This window comes from Apostichopus japonicus, chromosome 21 (assembly GCF_037975245.1).
Source record: "Apostichopus japonicus isolate 1M-3 chromosome 21, ASM3797524v1, whole genome shotgun sequence".
Lineage (NCBI taxonomy): Eukaryota > Metazoa > Echinodermata > Holothuroidea > Aspidochirotida > Stichopodidae > Apostichopus > Apostichopus japonicus.
In genome coordinates, this window is record NC_092581.1 from 8482729 (window position 1) to 8495220 (window position 12492).

The window sequence follows — 12492 nt, forward strand, 5'->3', positions numbered from 1 at the left end:
CGCGTGTGATAAGTTCATTCTTTTCGTTACTGCCTGGCATTAAATTTACAGTATGCTATATAATACCAGTTATAGGTTTTGGCTGTATCGTCTATTAAAAAAGGTGATGTAGTTTGCAAATAATTGTGTACATCCGGAGTAGCAGAAGTACAGCCTCTGTCGACGAAACAGTAAGAACAAGCAAATATCTTCCCTTTACCACAGGTTATAGTGGTATCTGCCAAATAATAATAGGCTAAGGCAAGAGTATTGAACATGTTGAGACATGTTGAGAGTATTATTTTCCAGTGATGATGTGAAAAAGCATCAGTGAGATGGAGAGATGTACATTTTACATTTTGTTAATATTGACAGTCTAACGCTATGACATACTGTTTCTATCATGTTAAGCTATATTAACCCTATAATAGAAATTATGATACAAATGGGTTGGGGGGGGGCGTGGGTGTGGGGGGGGGGCGTGGGTGTCGCCTAGTATCCTCTCGCCTACGAGCCTCTTTAATCTCTTATAGCTTCACCAAAACATGATCATCATTTATGATCATAACATTATATGTTGATGCATTTGTTCGTTGATGAAACCAAATAACTTTATTGATCTGTTAACTTATAAAAAACGACTTGGTCGCATCGACATATTTTAAGATATAATAGTGATGATGTGCTTTAAACAATGTTATTAATATAGACTTGGTATACATTTTTCTTAAGATAATATTACTATACCATCAGTTTAGTTTACACTGAGGGTATATAAGGCCTCTCAAACTGAACTTCATATTTTTCATCTGAGGCAGGAGTTGTCACAGAATGACGATAATAGTTGTGATAGAAATGCATTGTTATCCTTCATCTAGTACATTCCCGATAACAATAAAACAAAATTCACGGAGGTTTTTTTGGCCAACAAAATCGTTACAATGTTCTGTCAGCGTTACGATACTTTATGTTTCATAAAAGAGTAAATTTCTGATATTATACATATCTTCATAATGCTGTGGTGATGTGAAATCTCCAGAAAGAGCTGAGCTTATTTCTGAAACATATCTAAAAGAATAATGAATTTACGACATAGCCCGGCCGCGAATATTTTATTCCCAAACTAAACTGACACTTAAATTATTTCCTCGATTCAGATTGGTTCTCAGCGAGCACGTCAAACAGCGAACAAGTCAAAAGACACAGACATATCGTCAAATGCCTTTTTTTGTGTACACTCACTGGATGGTACACACTCACTCGCCGTCTTCATGGCCACTGCATATTTGACTAGGCATATCATGGTTCATTGACTGAATACATTTTGAATTTATGATTATAAAACTAAAAGTATCGCAACTCCGAATGTACACAAACACCTCGTACATATGTACATCGGCTACATGTATACAATTACAAATGCACTGTTTTATTGTTTTGTATGCTATACACAGTACAGTAGGCTACATTACATGTGCTGTGTAGAGCGGAGTCAAGCGAGTAAACAAACGATCGAGGACTGCCTATAATGGGCGCAGTAGTTGGGAGTAGTTGCTTCATTGTGTTAAGATAACTATATACTTTCGTTTATACCTACCAAAAGTTCTGGAAAGTTGCTAATGTGTAGGCTATATCTTGAATATGTTCGTGTTGATCATACTGATATCGACAGAGTATGGATGGATCCCAGTGGCGTAGGAAGGTACCTTTGAGTGGGGGGGGGGGGCTGAAGACTGATGGCCGGCCTGGGGGAGGGGTCTAAGGGGAGGGGGTGTCCCCCTCCCCTTTGGAATTTTTTTGCATTTCCAGGTGGCCTCAGATGCAATTTGGTGCAATATAGCACACTTCAACCCACCCACTCCATTTTGTATATAATTTTGCATTTTCACCTGGTCTTAGATGCAATTTGGTACTCCAAATGAGATTTTTTTCTCATTTGGAAATGAAAAAGGGTTTTTTTGACTTGCGAAGCGGGGAGGCGGAATGATACTTCCGCCCCTCCATGTTTTTCACTGGGGGGGGGGGGGGGCTGGCGCCCTTGATGGATCCATGTTGAAACTAAAGTATATAACTTGCTCGCTGAGAGCCAATCAGAATCGAGGAAATAATTTCAGTGTCAGATCAGTTTGGGAAAAAAATATTCGCGGCCCGGCCTCTGAAACATAGTATTGCTATAGCTGTGCACATATTGAAATCATGTGCGATCCTTTACAGTTACATAGTTAGGTATTCGAGAAGCTCAAATGAAGGATACCAATGGCTAATACACGATTGCCACCCCTTAAAAATAACATGGTAAACAATCACAAAAACATTTAAAACTTAAATGTTAAATAATAAACAATGAAACATATCCGCAGAAACATATCGTGCAGGTATGAACCCTGTTGTTTGCTAAGCTTCATGTATCAGACACGACTGGGTTTATCTTCATATTATGAAGCACGGGGAGATAGCTGCTGTTGACTTTAAACCTTCTTCTTAGATTAAACTGAGGAACTAGTTCTCTGTTTTCTCGTTAGGAGGAAGATCATCACTCCAGCGATTAGAAAGGCGCCCACAAGAACACCGATCACAATAGCCGCTATTTGTCCCCCAGTCAAACCTATTAACGTAATAAAAAACAGATTGAATGAAGATTGAATATACATATATATATATATATATTTATATATATATATATATATATATATATATATATATATATATATATATACATATATATATTTATATATATATGTATATATATATATATAAATATATATAAATATTAATTTATATATATATATATGTATATATATATATATATATATATATATATATAAATATCAATATATATTTAAATATATATATATTTATATATACATATATATATATATATGTATATATATATACATATATATATATATATATATATATATATATATATATATATATATATATATATATATATATATATATAAATTCATATATTTATATTTATTTATATAAATCGATAGCATACCTTCATCAACATTGCACTGTATAAAAGCCGGTTGGAGCCCTTCTGTACTGTCAGTGAGGTCAACAGGTGTCATAACGCAATCCCGTAGATCTTCCTCGTTCCCTGTGCAAGAGAACATACCGTTGAAGTAAGGTACGTGCTCATCTACCAGCGACGCAGCTTCAAGGTACACACTGTCTATCTCTACTAGTCCTCGCTGATGACAGACTACCTCAGCTTCGGATTGGGTAAAGTTCGCAAAGGCAATAACATGCCAGGTACCGCCCTCGAAAATCTCCACATTGCCAGAAAATGCGTCTGCTCCATTGCGAAGTCGGGAATCGTAGTGGTCTGGAAACAAATTGCAATATAAAATCCTGGTTTGAAGAACATTGCTGTCTCATAGACATTGATCTAGTTTAATTACGTCTGCTCTTTTAGACGGGACACACCGACATACCAAACTAAAGACTGCTAACCTGTTGACGCAGTAAAGCTTTGATTTTCTGCGGTACAACCAACCAAAGGACGCAACCTCAATATGCTTTCAAGATCAACAGTTCATCATTGCGTTTCTACATTGAGTGTTTGAGTTTCGAACACTTTTAGTTTATTCAAAAATGGTAATATAAAGAACACTGAAATATTACAACATAGTCATTAGACTTAAGCGGAACTCAAAAGAAGACATATATTATGATCCTTGGATATAGTTAAATGTTTTACGATACAATTTCCAAGGACAGTATCATGCAGGTGTCATGCAATGGGCATGCAGGTGTCATGCACGGGCATGCAGGTGTCATGCAAGGGAGCCGATAGTGAAATATCTCAAGCTGACATTCCAACACGCTGACTACACGCCAATGATTTAAACACGGTTACAACGAAATTTGCCCAACAGCACCCCCTGTGCACCTCTCGTAAGGTTTCCATCCGATTGAAGTTAATGATGCACTTGTAAGCCTCCATTAATGTTATCGTTACTCTCATGCTACCGCTGTGGCATGCTAATACTGACGTGTTCAGCATGAACTATATTCTTGTACATTCTTAAAAATAGCATCCTTATAAATCCCATTTATAAGTCAACTTTCGACAAAGGCTACCTTCTGTTATGAAGAGCACTAAGCGTACACTATAACCCATGATGCGTATATTTCATCCGTGGTGATATACACATAGGCCTATATATAAATACCTGCAATGTAGCACACCACACCCACATCTTCATCATGCGTGCAGTCGTGTTGGAACCATCCATCATGGTCACAGTTGTACAGGAAGTTATCATAAACTGAGCAAGACACGTCATCTAACATAATGTTTCCTGTTCCTTCTCCAAAGTAACCGTTCGTTACAGCCTGTCGAGAAGTTTTGTAACCTAGCTGTTTACAAACAGCATCGTCACTGTACATATAAGTGCTCCAGTTATCATCACATACTGTACCCCATTCACCGTCATGGAATATCTCCACTCTACCTTCGTTGTTTCCGTTTTTGCCGTCCCTTAAACGAACCGCTGCTTCTGAGCCTTTAGAGAAACATTTACACAACAATTAAAGTAGCCTTTCATTGTGTTCCGTATGTGATTATCCAATATGAAGATCATTTCGTTTTGTTATTTCACACAAAGAACTTTACAGTTGACCATATTTTTCTAATATTTTTCAACCGACACTTTTGTCGGCATTATCATGACTCACATCAAAACCGTTCAAAACACCTGATGTCAACAAATTAAGACATATAGACAATGGAATTATATCTAAACTGGATTGTCAAACTCATGATTTACAGTAATGTACAAAAAGACATATTAAAGACTTTTTGCCTGCTACAAGCTTTCGTCTAAAAAGTCTCAACATGCCCCAATGTAGTTGTTTGCAAATGCAATGTGACAGCGTTTCAATGCGAAACATTTGAATTCGGATATACTGTTTGCACGTGATTGACTCATACCCAATGTGTAGGGTAAAGAGATCAATGGTCTAAATTAATCTTGCCATTTTCAAAAGTTTATCACATGGTATGTTTCATTTCTTGATTTCTGCTGTTTTTGTTTTACCTTTCTCCTCGTAATCAGGAACGCAAATGACCCCAACGTCTCTGGCATGGGAGCACCCAGTCACACCCCAGTCACCCTTCAAGCAACTGTATAAGGTCCTTTCTGAGCCCGTGCACTCAAGGCCTTCAAATAACACAGGATCAGTTCCTTCACCAAAGTAACCACCTTCTCTGATCGCAAACGCTCCTCTGTATCCAAGTTCACGGCAAACGACCTGTGCGTCGAAAAGATCAAATCCTTCCTCACAAACTGTTCCCCAAACGCCGTAGAAGACCTCAAGGCGACCTTCATTCGGAACAGACCCACCTACCAACCGAACTCTACTGGTGTCTGGGTTATAAATTAATAAATTTAAAAGAACGAAATGATAAACAATAACAAAACGAAAAAAAGATAAGAAAAAACAACAACAAACATTTGTATCGTGGATATCGTTTGCCTTTGTCTCTTAATTAGGTTTTTGGATGGAATTTAGCAAGTAAACTTATGAGTATTTTGTTAATATTTTAGATTTACATGGTTACGTAATTTTGCTTCTTAATGAGTCGCTCTCCAGACAGTTACATAAAGTAATTCTATAAGTCAGACGGTGTTACTGTCAAATGTTAGACGATTTTTTTTGGGGGAAACTATAGTCGACAACGTCAAAGCGTTACTGTTCCTCCAAAAATTGTGATATGGTGCCTGCCAATTTTATCAACAAAAAATTGCTTTTTAATGGAATTCTCAATACAAAGAAACTTGAGAGCTGAGGAAACATTCCAAATGTATCACAGTTTAAGGAAAAATCAACAAGGAGATTACAATAGTAAGAATTCTGAACATAAAATACCGTGATGACATCATAAATAATCCTATACTGTGATCCTTTGACTGGAAGAATAATTGCGGGATTGTGTCTGTCAAAATAGCTCACATTTCAGCCAACCATTATCGAGGTACGAACAAGATATTGGTCTGTGATTTTCAACCAAGGTGTGGAATATTAAATCCCACTGCCTGCCACCGGAATATCCCCAAGACAAATTTATTTGTCTTACCTTCATCAGTCAAATCTGTAGATTCACTTCCTCCGTGATAAGTACGATCTTATAAAGTTGTTGTTTAAGACAAAGTGAGCCCTATTAAAGCTATGGCAAACACTCTGTACAGTTTACATTACTGATGTATTCTGGTAACTCTTTGTAGCGCCCTCATATAATGGCAACAAAATTGGCTCAAATTTCTGATTTAGCATCTCTGTCTATAGTTGGCTCGATTAGACAATTATATGTGTATGTTAATTACCTGGTTCTGTACATGACACTGTTGCAAAGGACTTGACCGCACAGTCGTTGATGTGCCACTGGCCTGTATTGCATTCCACTATACTGCCCTCATCACCGGTACACTGGACATCAGTAACTATGACGTCAGACGTTGTATTGCTTGGATCAAACCATTCTGATACCTTCCATGCATAGGATTGACTTAGCCACTGACATATCACATCACCATCCTCAACATCCCAGTCTTGTGGGCAGATTGTTCCCCATGCGCCTGCGTAGTAAACCTCAACAACGTTGGAGTCCTCCAAAATTCGAACGTCACCTGTTCGGTAGATTCCTAGAGAAACGGAAAAGAAATGTAGGTAAGAAAATCATGTAAACTGTAAAACATTGGTGAAGAGAAGTTTTTTATTACGAATCCAGACGACATTTTCATGGTATGTCGAAATATGTAAGAAAGGGTAATTTTGCCCAAACTAACATAGCGCCGGAATTCCTAAATTACTGGTATTTGCATCAGTTTACCTTTGCATACCCAACTGAAAGAAGGAAAAACACGACTCTTTCACTAATTTACATTCAACCAAAGATTACCGGTTTATCTACTTACCAACAGGTACGGTGTCACAGACAACAGCAGCTTCAAAAAGACTAGTGCAGTTGCTGTAGTACAATGGGTAGCGGACGCATTCCCAAAGCTGACCCTCTGTACCTCGACAACGGAAACCATCAACAGCGATTCCTATTGGTCTACCACTGTCACCAAAGAATCCATCAGTGACCGCTTTCAAGGCTCCAGAGAATCCCAACTGTCTGCAGACGACAGTTGCGTCAGCCAAGTCCCAGTTATCGGCACAGATGGAGCCCCATGTCTGGTTGTGGTAAACTTCAACCCTTCCCTCTGCCTCGGAGGTAGTGTTGCCATGCAAAAGTTGTATCGCTCCCTCATAGAGATCTGCAATGATAAAATCAATTAGTACATGACATATCATGCGAAACTGTTATACAGGGAGGGATAATATAATGTGATGTGACGTCATGTGATATAATGTCATGTTGAGGACATTGTCATGTGATTTCTCATAGTGAAGTACCATGTGGTGCAGAATGTTGTTTTGTGGTGCGGCACAATATTGGGTGGCATGCTGTGGCAGTTGTGGTGTGAGGTGTGGCAGTATGGTTTTGTGTGACATTTCGTGTGATGTATTGTACTTTAATGTGACATTAACCTACATGACAGGACGGGAGTTTGCAAATCCATAATAAACATAGAGATCATTATTTTCCATCTTGACGTGAGAAAAAATCCCAGTTCCAACATCAAAATTTTCAGTTCATAAAATTTTAGAAACGTTTCAACTACATAGTTAATAACAACGTGTAATAAACATATTGATGTTTAAATACGTAATAATAATGTAAATAATAGGGGCGAATTCATAAAGGAAGGAGTTGGCTCTGGGGAAGTTGAAGCCAACACCTCATGTGAGGTCAGGGAACCATCTTCCATCTCTAAACCCATTGTTGTTCTAATGACTACTTTGAATTGTTCTGTGAGGTTGAAAGAGGTTGTATGAGCACACCTCCCACCCCACCACCCCTCATGATCCCCTACGCACCTTCTGAGTTGATGCATCGTATGCCGATGTCCTGGTGGTGACCACAATTGTGTTTTAACCATCGAGAATGGACGCAGTCATTCAGTGTTTGTTCGTAGCCCTTGCACTCTACCGATTGCAACATTATTAACCCCTCTCCTCCGCCGTATTCAATAAAATCTGGCGGAAGTACTCCGCGGTCGTATCCTAGCATTCGGCAAACAACATCGGTGTCACGCAATCCCCAATCAGCGTTGCATACCGTCCCCCAAGAACCTCCGTAAAAAACCTCTAACCGTCCTTCGTTGGGTAAATCGCCCTGTATTATACGGACATCACCATTAGACTCACCGTCAGCTGCATGTAGAATTATAAATGTTGTGAAAATAACAACACAAGAGTAAGTGTCAATATTTTTAGGAAACAAATTTCACCATAAAATTCGGAACTTTGAAAACATCACATTTTCGAAATGAAACTTTAACATTTTGGGATAAAACAACTAAATGTAAAAAATATCGAGATAAAACATCAACCGTATGACCTAAAACATCAACAGTTCGAAATCAAGTTGAAACGATATAACGAACGATAAAACGAACCATATAACGAACGTCCACATTTTCAGATAAAACGTTAACATTTTTAGATGAATATTCAAATTGCAATATGACTCCCGTGTTCGTATCAACCATTTTGGTCACTAATTCAAAGGAATATCAAAGGCATTAAATTCATCATGTTTAAATCCATTTTAATGTTATTACTTATATGTGTGGTATCGATCAATATTACTTATCAATCTACTAAATCAAAGGAGAATACATAAGTAAAATGTTTGTTTGCCTCTCATGTGTCAAGCATGCATGTGTTTTCGTCATCATTTTAAACGTAATGTTAAGATGCGTATAATTAACAATATTTATTTACACGATTGACCTTGAGTCGCATGCGATAACAATAAAAAACTTACGGAAATCTGTCGCACAGAAAACTCCTACGTCTCGGCGATGATCTGAACATCCATAGACACAGGCAGAGTAGTCACACTCACCAAGGAGTCCTTCATTACCGACACATTTAACGTACTCCCAGGCGACTTCACCAATTCCTTCCCCAAACCTCTCTGCGTCACTAAAGCATCCTAAGGGCTGACCAAAACCAAGCTGTCTGCATGTAACTGAGCAGTCGGACAAATCCCAAGTAGACCCCCCACTCACAGTACCCCACTTGCCCTGGTAATACACCTCTAACCTTCCTTGGTTTGGCGACTCTCCTCCCACTAACCGTGTTTCTCCATTCTCGAAACCTATATATTTCGTGACAGGAATTAAATAGAAGAGAAGATATATTTTGTTCTTGCCATTATAATAATATACTAAATCAGTTCTTAATAGAGCGCCAAATACCTAAAGGCCTCTAGGCACTTTACAAAACCTAACACAAATAGAAACAAAAAGACAGAGAAATCAAAGGAATAAAAAGTCTAGAAAACACATAAACGAAAATTAAACAGTATGTAAAATACGAACACAATAATCTAAAAACCGAGAAGACTATTATATGCCTATATGCTATATATATATATATATATATATATATATATATATATATATATATATATATATATATATATATATATATATATATATATATAGATAGATATATATACGTGCAACATAAACTCGCGTCAAATATATCATTATTTTTATAGGCTTGTATATGCATACATGCGCGGTAGAACATCAGCTCAAGCATTGGACGTAAACAAAATTATTAACTCGTTACTCGTAGCGGAAAGTAGAGATTATTGTTGATGAAAGCTCCAAGCCACAAACATTACCATCAGCGTTGTTATGATGTTAACTCAACGTTACCAACTATACTATGAAATACATATTCGCGTAAAGTTCTCCTTTCTAAAATAAAGTTCAGCAAAGCAATATAATGTTAAATTAACCTCTTACACGACTTACCTTCTCCTTGAAGATATAACATTGGAATAAGTACAAACATACATAGTGTATGTTCCACGGTCATTTTGAGGCTGTTGGATGAAAGGCGAACGTGCAGCGTTTGAGCAATGCACAGCAGTATCTTTATTGTCATTTTAACATCTCCTAATTAACAAATAATTAATTAACGAACGAATCATGGACTTTGATACCGCATACACGGTGTTTCATTGAATCTGGAGCTTTTGGCCGTTTGACATGCGCACTATAACTATATGACGCATTATAAAGATTTTATTATAACCTTGACGTAATAACTTTGATTCCCCACCATGCATTTGTTCTGGCGGGGTTCTTCGAGATTTACAGAGTTCAAACTATTGAAACATCAATAAAAGTTAGCCTAGCAAATAAACACTTTTCTAACAAGTGTATTGCATTGCATGTGAGAAACAGTGCATTCGGCTAATAATTTAGCAGCTTTAAACGATCCCCTTTCAGTTGAGAAGAAATACTCAATATCGTCCATAGTATGACTTAACACATATAACCGAATATCAAGTAAGCCGTGGAAGGAACTTACTGTATTGTAGGAATGCTAAGGTAGAAGAAACAAAGGCGAAAAATATTGTTTGTTTGGTGATTAATCAAAGTTAACTAAGGTAAAGGAAGAAAGCGAGTTCTTTTCTTCTTTATTTGCCTGGAAAAATGACGTAATGCTCTGAGCAGCCACATGAAGACTGACGGGTTTCAAGTTAAGTAAAATTATCCTTTCTTCTTTATACCACGAGTAATCGTTAATTCTTGAGTGAGGGATTCAGGTCCTTGAATGCTGTACTGTCATTTCAGAAGAAAGAAAGCCCAGGCTCCTCAAATATATAGGTAGATTATGAAGTGATCCTCGCTATTTTGAAAGGTGATAAACCAAATCACCCACACCCTCCCTCGCTGTCCAACATATCTACCTTTACGTCAGAGTTAATCCGTTTTACAACATCTAGTGCAAAATATACATTCACGCCAAATTCTGATTTTCATACGTTATCTTTACTTTGTTCAACAACACGCCATTTTCATTTAATGCGCCATTGTCATTTAACGCGCCATTGTCATTAAGCGCGCCATTGTCATTTAACGCGCCATTGTTATTTAAGGCGCCATTGTCATTTAAGGCGCCATTGTCATTTAACGCATGCGGTCTACTTAAATGACGTTTGCTTTAACTATCTATAAAACTTCAACAGACTTGTAGTATTTGTTCAATGTGAGTCAACAGGTTTAAGTTTACAAAGCCAAACACGTGTACAATTTACAGATGACTCACAAATTGATATAGGCTTATCAATAAACAATTTGTCATAATTTGACTCAAGTAACCACTCCCAAACATTTAGAGCACTGCATGACGGTGTTAGATATACTTGTGTGAGGATTTGTACATGTTTACAGACCAGTGGCGTAGGAAGTTACTTTTGAGTGGGGGGGGGGGGCTGAAGACTGATGGCCGGCCTGGGGGAGGGGTCTAAGGGGAGGGGGTGTCCCCCTTCCCTTTGGAATTTTTTTGCATTTTCAGGTGGCCTCAGATGCAATTTGGTGCAATATAGCACACTTCAACTCCCACTCCATTTTGTAAAGAATTTTGCATTTTCACCTGGCCTTAAATGCAATTTGGTGCTCCAAATGAGATTTTTTTCTCATTTGGAAATGAAAAAGGGGTTTTCTGACTTGCGGAGCGGGGGGGGGGGGGCGGAATGATACTTCCGCCCCCCATATTTTTCACTGGGGGCTGGCTCCCCCAGCCCCCCGGTGCCTACGCCCTTGTTACAGACTGCTTATACTGTTTTGTAGTCGCCGTCTTTGATGGGTTAATTAACATAGCCCGGTATGAAGTCTAGGTCGGCGTACACTCAAACAGATGATGGCGCACATAGAATTCAGATAAGGAGGTATGCGATATTCTAAATTGATTATTGTGTCTACCAAAGACATTATGTAACATATATTCAACGATTAAGTATACAATGTTCCATCTTTTGTATTCGATCGGGCCAAAACAGGCTAAAATGACTTGATTAGCACACATCATATCATTTGGAATCTGGTGTTTTCGATGAACGAGGATGAAATCACATCAACATGTCTTCCTCTCCCACCCCACTATATTTTCGATCGAGTCACGTGGCAACTGAATCCTCGTCTTACTTAGAAACCCACCCTTTCTAATGCTTATCAGTAAACAGTTCCATGGTTTCATGCCGTATCGGATCTGAAAACAGACTTTGTACTTCTTGCAAAAAAACAAAAAACTGATTTGGTATAAATGAAGACTTTGTGTAAGCACCGATAATGATGATGGCTGGTACCGGTTATCTTAGGAAAACATCACTTGTGTTGCACTGACGTCTTGTGAAGGTCTAATGTATCACAAGTTCGCAACACATCTGTTTGAAGCAGAAGAATTATGTAGAGTTTTTAGAAGAAGCGGCATGACATGCATAAATATACTGTTATTAAATATACTAATATTAAACTACAACCCCATTCCAGTGGCGTGCGTTAAGGTGGGGAAGGAGAGTGGAGGGTCGGGAGGAACCTCACACCATCGTCAGTGGGGGTAGAACGTTCAGTCGGAAAAAAATAG

At 38.1% G+C, this 12492-nt stretch overlaps 1 protein-coding gene across 1 annotated transcript; it reads right to left on the reverse strand.

The window, feature by feature from the left end:
* Positions 1–578: 578 nt before the first annotated feature.
* On the reverse strand, positions 579–10030 carry LOC139962628 (scavenger receptor cysteine-rich domain-containing protein DMBT1-like). The gene is made up of 9 exons (XM_071962783.1): positions 9873–10030; positions 8870–9205; positions 7918–8253; positions 6909–7253; positions 6318–6635; positions 5031–5360; positions 4164–4496; positions 2984–3313; positions 579–2584 (listed from the first exon to the last, which is right to left on the reverse strand). The coding sequence occupies exons 1-9, from the start codon at positions 10003–10005 to the stop codon at positions 2466–2468; spliced, it is 2580 nt and encodes an 859-aa protein (XP_071818884.1). The 5' UTR covers positions 10006–10030; the 3' UTR covers positions 579–2465.
* Between the last annotated feature and the right edge of the window lie 2462 nt (positions 10031–12492).

Bases quoted from the DNA above. Each gene is read 5' to 3' on its own strand.
- LOC139962628 (XM_071962783.1), bottom strand. From the start codon at position 10,005: ATGACAATAAAGATACTGCTGTGCATTGCTCAAACGCTGCACGTTCGC. The intron at 6,636-6,908 runs GTAAGTAGATAA...CCGTTTCTCTAG, and splicing joins CTGTGACACCGTACCTGTTG to GAATCTACCGAACAGGTGAC. The intron at 3,314-4,163 runs GTATTTATATAT...ATTTGTTTCCAG, and splicing joins TGTGGTGTGCTACATTGCAG to ACCACTACGATTCCCGACTT.